The following is a 10,185-nucleotide window of genomic DNA, read 5'->3' as shown; positions in this document are numbered from 1 at the left end:
AATTATATTTAATACAATAAAATATTTATTATATTTATTTTTGTTTTTTACTATAATAAATTTTATTATATTTATGATAGTATTTTTTAATAATATTATCTTTTAATGTATTTTTAATGTGTTAGAAACTTTTATTTTAACTTTTTTAGTGCATTTAATGTATTATAATTTTTGAAAATTATTTTTAATAAAACTAATCTAAAAACTAAGTATGGGTAGGTTAGGTCAACCTTGGATTTACTTTTCTTAAATTGGGTCGGATTTAGACAAAAAAAGTAAATTAATTTTTCAAGTTAGATCAAACCAAACCCGAACTTAAAAAATTAGTCTAGATACCTTACATAACCATTCAAACCCATTATCACTTCTAATCATTATTTAATCATCATCAAAACAATTATTTTCCAATTTATTGCATAGAATTTTAATTATCCATCCTTTAATCTCTACTTTTTTTAATTTAAACATGTCTTAAAATAATCAAATCTAGCATTTCTCCTAATATTGATATGTAGAAAGATTTTTGTAATAATTTTAATTAATGTTGTTAGAAATAGGCTGAAGATCTAACTGATAATAAAAAATAGTTAAAATTTTTGAATAGATAAAACCTTAAAATTATAAATTTATTAAATAATAAATTATTTTTAAAATAATAATTGTTAACTCTATTCTAATTTAATTTTATTTGAATTTTTTTAATAGTAAAAGGATTAATTCAATCCATTTTATTAATAGATAGACTAATTTGATTAGATTCTTATCATAGAGAGACCTCTAAAGGACATCCATTTAAACTTAGCCTACTTTTAAATAGGAGAAAATACGAGCTTAAATAGTTTGAATTCACACCTTTTAGTTGTTGCTATAACAATAATACCAGTTGAACTAAGAATTAATCAATACTACTAACTATTTTTTATGAAAATTAATACTTAACAAAATCCAAAATTAAAAAAAAAAAAGTTTAATGGTCCCAAAAGGTTTTGTAATTTTCATTAGTAAAAAAACAATCAAACCACTCCATGAAAAATACACCCAATTAAGCTCTCAAATGTTAAGAATAATAATTTCTATCATTGACGATTAATGTGTTGACATGACAGTTAACAATTGCTCAGTCAATCATTTTGTTATTGATGTGGTGGTCCACATCAATAAATTTTTAAATGTAAAATTATAAATAATTTATAAAATTATTAAAAATTACTAAAATTTTTGAAATATCTAAAATATAAAAAATAAAATTATTAGAAGATTGTAAAAATTTTAAAAAATTGTTAAAATTTAAGAAATTGATTAAAAATTTAGGGAAATAAAAAGTATTAGAAAATATTAAAATTATAAAAAATTTAAATATTATTAGGAATTGTGAAATATTTAAAAATATAAAAAATAGAAAAATTAAACAACCTATTAAAAATTATAAAATAACTTTAAAATGTACTTGAAGTTATACAAAATTCAAAATTATAATAAAAGAAATTTCAATCCAAAATTAAAAATGAAAGGTGTGGTCCAAGCTCAAATAAGCTGAATAATTTTCATAAAACCTAATAAAATCTAAAACTCCTACCAGCTCAAATAAGCTTTTTACCTTTGGGGAGAGAAATTATCAAAATATTTTGTATTAACCATTTAAAAGGTATAAATTTTTAAATTAATTTATATTTAATGTATTATCATAATATTATTTATTATTATATTTAAAAGTTTAGAATATCTTATGTATAATTAAATTTACAAATAATTTATTAATTATTAAAAAATATTTAAAAAGTATATTTTGTGTATAATTATATTAAATTATTTAAATATTATCTAAATTAATTTTTTTTAAAAATTTTCAACATCCTGTTTAAAATAAACATTCTTAAATTAACACTTTCCAAAAGCATTCTGTTTTCAAATTAAAAATGAGTTGATCTATCTTTGTTGGGCCATGTAATTATCAAGGCCCAAACTTCTATTCAATTTTTATTTTAGCTTTTGTGGATTTTTTTATTAATTTTTTTTCTTCTTTTTATAATTTGGAAGAGATTTAGATGATCCAGCTGAACTCCACCATATGCTGAATGGAAGTAGCCTTTAAAACTTTTAAATTTAAAAAAAAACAAAATTAAAACTGAATATTCAACCCTAATACTTCCTATTGTCCAAAATTGATCAAATCCAACTTCTTCCATTAACATAATCACATCTATGCCACTTGCAATTATTATTGGACCATTCTTTTGATTTGGCACCACTATCCACATATTTCAAACCTTCAATTTTCTTTTCAAATCAACTTTAATCTTAACTGTAAAATTTTTATAATTTTTTTTCAGGAAGAAAATATGTACTTCAGTTCACGCGAATTTATATTTTCTTAATTATTATAATAATAATAGTATCAATGAAGTCAAAACTCAATCTATTTAATCAATATTTCAATCCAAAGAAAAATAATTAAAATAATAAACCGGAAATTTATTTCAATACAATAAAAATATTGAGATTTATTTAACAAAATTTTGACTAATTTAAACCCTCTTTTAATAGTTTAGCTTTTTTTATATAAAAAAATCAAACCCTAATTACAGATATTGACACAGGAGAAAGTTTCATACTAAAAGTAAGATTTAGTTAAGTCATTTCACGTTGAAATTTAACAAAAAAGAACGGTCACATTCAACTGGAGCAAGTGCTATTCGAGAACAATTAATCTATTTAGATTTACGAATTCTTATTGATTATTCGGTGGTAGAATGAAAATAATTAGGGGAAGAAGACCTCATGGGTAATGAATGGAAAAAATGCATGAAATTGGCTAAACATCTTATTCAAACAAATATAGAATTAGAATGGATGATTTTATGTGTATTATCAATTCTTCCTTTCGAGTTGAAACCGATCATTCAAATAGATGGGGTAAACTAATGAGTTCAATACTAATGAACTCTATAAAAAATTATCTATCGAAATAATACTCTAATCGATCTATTAACAATAAATAAATTTATGCCAAGAGAATTAATAACGTGTCAGGAAAATTATCAACCTTCAACAACAAATTTAATTCATATATATTTTTTAAATTATCTATAAACTTTCTAATTCGAAATCGATGTTCAATAGTTACTCACACCACAATTCATACACATTTTAAATGGTGATATTCAATACATTCAAGTTTTCCAAAGTGCAAATTTTATTTTATTTTTCACTTTTCTTCAAAGAAAATAAAGAAGATTTTAGGGTTTTAATAAATTGATCTTTTGGCTTCCATCTCGCATGTGATAGAATTGAGAAACTCATCATGGTTATTAAATAACTTCATAAATCAAACCAAGAGTTATCTAATTTGACAATTACAGTAAACTACATTAGCAGTCACTCAATTATTGATAAATTTCTTTTGTCATCTAATTATAAAAATTACAAAATAATTTGTAACACCCCATACCCGATACCATTGCCGGAGTCGAACACAAGGTGTTAACGGACTTAATTCATTAATTAAACAGCTCATACAATTCATTTTAAAATTTCCAGACAAGCTGGCTAACTGCATCACAGTCGCTTTAAAAATCATATCTCGAGTTACGAAACTCGAAATCCAATTCCGTAAATTTTTCCTGAAACTAGACTCATATATATATCTACTAATTTTTTTCTAGAATTTTTGGTTGGGCCAATTAGTACAGTTTATTAGTTAAAGTCTCCCCTGTTTCAGGGTTCAACTACTCTGACCTCTGTGTATTACGAATCAGATATCTCCCTGTACAGAGCTTCAATGACTATACCGTTTGTCTCTAATAAAACTAGACTCAATAAGGAATCTGTACATATAAAGCGTGACTTCTAATTATCTTTGTAAAATTTATGGTGAATTTCCAAAGTCAGAACAGGGGATCCAGAAATCGCTCTGGCCCTGTTTCACAAAAATTTAAACATCTCATAAAATATAGCTCATATAGCTGTTTCACTTATTCCATATGAAAATAGACTCATCAAGCTTCGATTCCATAACTTATTCATTATTTAATTCCATTTCTACTATTTTTAGTGATTTTTTAAACTCACGTCACTGCTGCTGTCTGAATCTATTTTATGGTAAATTTTACCTATTTCATGGTTTCCATGGATTAGCTAGCAATTTGACATACATAATACCAAATATGATCATGATTAGCCATTCCAATGGCTAATCATTACCAAGCATTTCTATTTCCATACCACTCAATAACCATATCATAAGACCATACATATAAAATGATTATAATGCTATACATGCCATACTCAAAATATACAAGCCATTATGCCAAGATGGTATACGGATAGTGTGGCGTGCCTCCGACCGTTCCGATTTCCGAGCTGGCTTGTCAACACTACAAGGAATGAAAAGGAGGAGTAAGCATAAATGCTTAGTAAGCTCACATGCAAATAGCAAGTAACATAACCATATAAGCAAACATAAAACATCATTTGCATAATCATCACCAAGACATTCATATCACCTTTTCATTTATCATCTTACCATATTGTTGTTATATCGAGTTTTCAACCCGAGGGTTAAGTACATACCTGTTCAAAGTATCCATTTCACAACACTTACCAATACGTCCCTTTCATCTTGAATATTCCTCCATTTGAGTAGAACTTTACCCGTTGAACACATCGGAATATAATTCGGACATATGGATAACTTGCACATAAGTGCCACATATGTAGCCAAGCTACCATGTAACCCGCCCATAAGTGAACTCGGACTCAACTCAACGAGCTCGGGCGTTCGCATCCATAAGTGAACTCGGACTCAACTCAACGAGTTCGGATGCCTAGTTACATCTCACGAACTCGGACTCAACTCAACGAGTTCGGACGCTCGCATCCATAAGTGAACTCGGACTCAACTCAACGAGTTCGGATGCCCAAATATCCCATGACATGTCACTTGTATCCTAATCCATTCCTGAGGTTCAACGGACCTTTTCCCAATCATGTGTCTCAACCATCTTCTACGGAATGCCGATACCGATACTCGGTAGTATTTCACATTTTCCAAGTATATCACATAATTTGACATATTATCAAACAATTATCACAAGTATAATATTTCATAATAATTATCATATCATTTAAAAAACATTAAAACATTTAAAATAATAACTATGTTACCAACCTTTACATATGAACTTACCTCGTATGCGAAAATGGCTATTTTACCATTTCGTCCACAACTTGGTATTTTCCCCATTTTAGCCCAATTTCAGTTTTCCTTGCTCTATCATTTAAAATATAGTCTAATTAGGACTCACATTATTCAAATTGACCCAAAATCATATTTTGGAAAAATTACAATTTTGCCCCTAAACTTTTGCATATTTACACTTTTGCCCCAAAGCTCGTAAATTAAAATTCAGCCTATTTTCTTATGTTTTATGACATGCTGATCATTTTTCCCTTCTATGGCAACATCAAATTCTCACCCTAACATGTACTTATGACTATTAGGTATTTTTACCGATTAAGCCCTTTTGCTCGTTTTCACTTAAAACCGAGTAGCACAAGTTGTCTAACATAATTTAAAACCTCGTATTCTATCATAAAACACCAAAATACACAAATTTCACCTATGATTATTTTTCCAAATATAAACCCTAGGTTAAATTATTGCTAGCATAAGCTAAATTGAGCTACCGGGACTCCAAAAACGTAAAAATCATTAAAAACGAGGCTAGAACGGACTTACAATCGAGCTTGGAAGCTTGAAAAACCCTAGCCATGGTTTCTCCTTGCTATATTCGGCCATGGGGTTGAAGATGAGCAAAATTGGCTTTTAATTTTGTATTTTAATTCATTTTACCCCTAAATGACCAAAATGCCCTTACTACTAAACTTTTCAAAAATTCCATCCATGTCCAATTTTTGTCCATAGACTTAGAAATTGGTAAAATTACTCTTTAATGACCTCTAATTAATAATCTAATTCAATTTTAAGCAAAATACTTCTAGAACACAAGTTTTGCAATTTATTCAATTTAGTCCCAAATTTCAAATTAAGCACTTTATGCATAAAATTTCTTCACGAAATTTTCACACAATCATGCAATCATATCATAGACCTTAAAATAATCATAAAATAATTATTTCTATATCAGATTTTGTGGTCACGAAACCACTATTCTGACTAGGCCCAAAATCAGGATATTACATAATTACTTAACTATTTGATTTTTTTCTTTTCTGGTTATCAACCTTTACGTGATAGCTTTTAGAATTGGCATGATAACAACTTTTTAACTTTTAATATTTATAAATTATATCAATTTAGTCTTAATTTTAAAAACTTAACCTTCAATGTTGACACATTACATTTCAATTTTACTTTTATTTGTGATCCTATTACCTAAAAAGTTGAAAGAATTCAAATCTAATTGTTTGGAATCAAAACTAAATTAACACAATATATAAATGTTAAAAATTAAAGTTGTTATATTCTATCAATTTATTTTTGGTGACTAAAAAAGATATAAATAATTAAATGATCATTCTATAACTTTTTATAATTAAGGTAAATTTGGATAGACAATGTGATATGATGCGATACTTTAACTTATTTTTTGTCTCATGCTACAATATCTAATCTCACTACCACTATTGTTTTTACCATTACTATTTTTACACTAACCGCAAATAAACACACTAATCATGCAAACACACTCGTATAAAAATAATATTCCATCATAGTAATACTAGGTCTTGGTACCAACTTTGATCAGCTAATTTATACTACTTTGTTACATTAAATATTTTTGAAAGCCCTAATGCGGTCAAATTCGAGGGTAATACAAGAAGGATAGAATTCATGATTAGAACATTTATTTACTATATCCAAAAAAAAAAAAAAAACGGAAACAAAAAACACAAAGCAAAAACTCAAAACATCATTTCAAGGCAAGACTCAAAAAAAGTAGTATGTGAGAAGTACAACATAGATTCATTCTCTCATGCTATCTTCACCATCTTCTTGTTCACTCAGCTCGAGATCGGCCAGCAACTCTTCCAATGGAACCGAAGGCAGATCATCCCCATCCGACACCGATACCATCTCTGATGGCTGGTAATCTTTGTTACGGTACAGTGATAAGTTGAACCTTAGCTCAGGGTTCTCTTCCAAATCCCTCAAGAACTCTTCATATTCTGTGTCCAGCTTCTGTTCGTTCGCTCTACCTTTAGATTCGTCTAGTTCCATATCAAGGGACTTAAGCTTCCATGGACGAGGCTTCCCACGCTTCTTCTGGCGTTTTTCTTCATAGCTCTTCTTTATCAGAATTGCCTCAGGAAGGACAAGTCCTCTATACTTATCGAGTTCAATATCATTATTGTTGGCCCCATAAAGGTCATACCCGAGTGCACGATCTCCAGGCTTTAGAATATGGCCTAGGTGTGTTCTTATGTAAAACAACTTCCCATAATCACTTACACGAGCCACCTCAGCATCTGCCATTACATATTTCGAGCCCCCAAGATTATATTCAGGAGAAACAACTTCAATGTTAAAGACATCATATTCCACCAGTTGCCTGCTACCAAGTAGGGACTTGAAGGAATGCCTCCAATACTGGTCAGTGTCCAAGAAACACTGCCTCAGAGTAAACGGATCCAACAACGTAATGTTGTTCGTAACTTTCGTGCAGATCACAAGAGGACCAAGGTTCCCCAAACTAGTAGCCACCTTTGGAGGCAAACAAATCAAATCCTCACGGCAAATGGGGGATATTTCGACTGAGAACGTGTACTTGTAATTGTAGCTATTACTCTTAGGATCATGAGACACAAGCTGTTTGTCATGTCTACTCTTTGTTGGAGCAACTTTACCTAAAAATTCGACAAACTTCACAGCATGACTCCTGTTGGAAAAGAAAAAATCAATTCCTTGATCCATTTGCTTGATTTTAATGGCATGGGCAGCAGCATCATGTTTCAGGATGAGCTGTTCCAAATAAAAGAAGGTTCGCCTGTGGGATACACGCTGTCTGAGTTGCACAGAAGCCACCCACTGGTCAGGATTCGCCTGATACCTCGTACAAGAGTCACACATGTTATCTTGTTGAACATACTCGACAACATAAGATTGCTCCAAAATCGCTCCATTAAGAACCTCTTTTTGAACCTTCAGCTTGACCTTGATTCTCTTAGAATGTGGTTCAGTCCAAATGAATTCAGCATTTACCAGCCTAACTTTCTTCAAATCAGTCTCCAGTCGTTTCACACAAAACGTCAAGAGCTCCTTTGATTCCAACTGAGCTTTTATCCAAGTTCTTGGGGGCTGCAAGTAGCTATCACAATCGGGACAATGCATAATGGTCACATGCTTTCGTAAACCTTCTGTGATGTCAACTTCAGACCTCAAACATGTTACACACATGTTGGCAGGATTTGGCGCCATTGAAATACCACATTTGCAACACAAGACAGTACCTCTTGTTTGAGGAACCACAAACATATCTGATGCCATAGCAACTGTTCCATAAAGATGATAATCATAAGTATATAGCAGCTCAAAGCAACATACATCAATGGCGGAAAAAGCTAATAACTAGAAACAAGCGAGTCAATCGTATGTCTGTCCTAATGAAGGGTTAACTTAAAAGCTGCTGTTTAACAACATCATTAGTTAAAACAACAGCAACCGACGTTGGAAACAATCCATATAAGTTCAACATATTCAACAAGACAACCTATTTACAAGCATGGCTGCCCATCGGCGCAAAAGGATGATTTTATATATATATATGTGTGTGTGTGTGTGTGTGTGTATTATAAACAGCTCAAAGAAACAGAAACTAAGGGCATAACACAAAGAATAGCCTTCTGGTTTTTACAATCATAAAAAAAATCAACAAAATCCCTAATTTAGAACAAGAAAAACCCAGATTTACAATATTTTTAATGAAATAAAATAAAATGAATTTTAAGAACAATCTTTCAAGTGAACATATTCAGAGAGTTACTTGTATACATAAGAAATCTCAATCACACTAAAATAATTAAAAAAAAATCTAATTCAATATGCAAAAAGAACATCAAAATCCCAAAAAATAAAAACAAAAAAGAACGAATTCATTAAAACTGATACTGCAAAATTATTGGAAACAAGAAAATTGAAGAAAAAAAATTAATGCCAGATTTTTTAAAAAAAATTACCTTTATGGCTGTCACCGCCAATACACCGCTAATCCGCGAGCAAAAAGAAAGAAGAAAATGAACTAATGCTTTCAAAACCCTATAATATAAAGCCGAAGGCGAAAGCCATTTTTGTTTTTGTTTCTTTTTTCGTTTTTATTTTTGGGAGTGTAATGGGCCTTTTGACCCATATTGTAGCGGGTTTCACTTAATTTTTTGGGCCCAAACTTTAAATTATAATTTTCTGGGCCAGAATAAAATTAATTTAATTAAATGTACTAATAATTTTTCATTACATTTGTAAATATTGAAAGAAATTATTGACAAATTATGAAAAGAAAATATAATTTAAAATAATATTAATTTAATTTATAATTTATAATTATATTTTTATCTTTATTAGTGTTAAATGTGTTTACAACATATTTTTTTCTTCTTGAAGATGTAAATTGAAATATGAAATTTTAAAAAGTTTTTATCAAACTCTAATTATGATTATTATTTAATAATTTTTTCATTAAATGTAATTAATTTATAAAGCTAGTATACTAAATCCCAATGTAGTGAAATATATAATAATATTTTAAAAAATATCCTTAAACTACTCGATAGTAAAATTCATAAAGTAATTGTGCATTTACGAAAAGTCTAGAAATTATCATGTTTGTCCAAACAAGATACATTATGATGGACCCTTCCATTTCTCAAGCCATGAGCATTGAGGCAATAAGATGAAGTTTTGTTTTTTTTTTTGCTTCTCATTTCTCAGTTAATTTTTTTCATAGCGATGAATCTACAAGAATTGTGTTAGTACAAATCTTCGGTGAGGAAAATCTCGAACACACGAACGGAACTCGAACAGAAGAAGAAATAGGACAAGGCTCCAAGGCATGTATCAAGCCACTATCTTTAAGGTTATATTCGCCCCCACCTATCTTCGGTGTGCAAACGAGTTCCAAGCAAATTAACCTCGAGGATACAATAAAGCCAATGACTATTTGCGTTTTGCAC

General features: G+C 29.6%; 1 protein-coding gene across 1 annotated transcript; it reads right to left on the bottom strand.

Annotated features, from left to right (window-relative positions):
- Positions 1–6,758: 6,758 nt before the first annotated feature.
- On the bottom strand, positions 6,759–9,324 carry LOC108457199 (uncharacterized). Its single transcript, XM_017756113.2, has 2 exons — positions 9,196–9,324; positions 6,759–8,511 (listed from the first exon to the last, which is right to left on the bottom strand). The coding sequence occupies exon 2, from the start codon at positions 8,504–8,506 to the stop codon at positions 6,986–6,988; it is 1,521 nt and encodes a 506-aa protein (XP_017611602.1). The 5' UTR covers positions 8,507–8,511; positions 9,196–9,324; the 3' UTR covers positions 6,759–6,985.
- Between the last annotated feature and the right edge of the window lie 861 nt (positions 9,325–10,185).

The sequence above is a fragment of the Gossypium arboreum genome, chromosome 9 (assembly GCF_025698485.1).
Source record: "Gossypium arboreum isolate Shixiya-1 chromosome 9, ASM2569848v2, whole genome shotgun sequence".
Classification (NCBI taxonomy): Eukaryota; Viridiplantae; Streptophyta; class Magnoliopsida; order Malvales; family Malvaceae; genus Gossypium; species Gossypium arboreum.
This window is presented reverse-complemented; position numbering and strand designations above follow the sequence as displayed.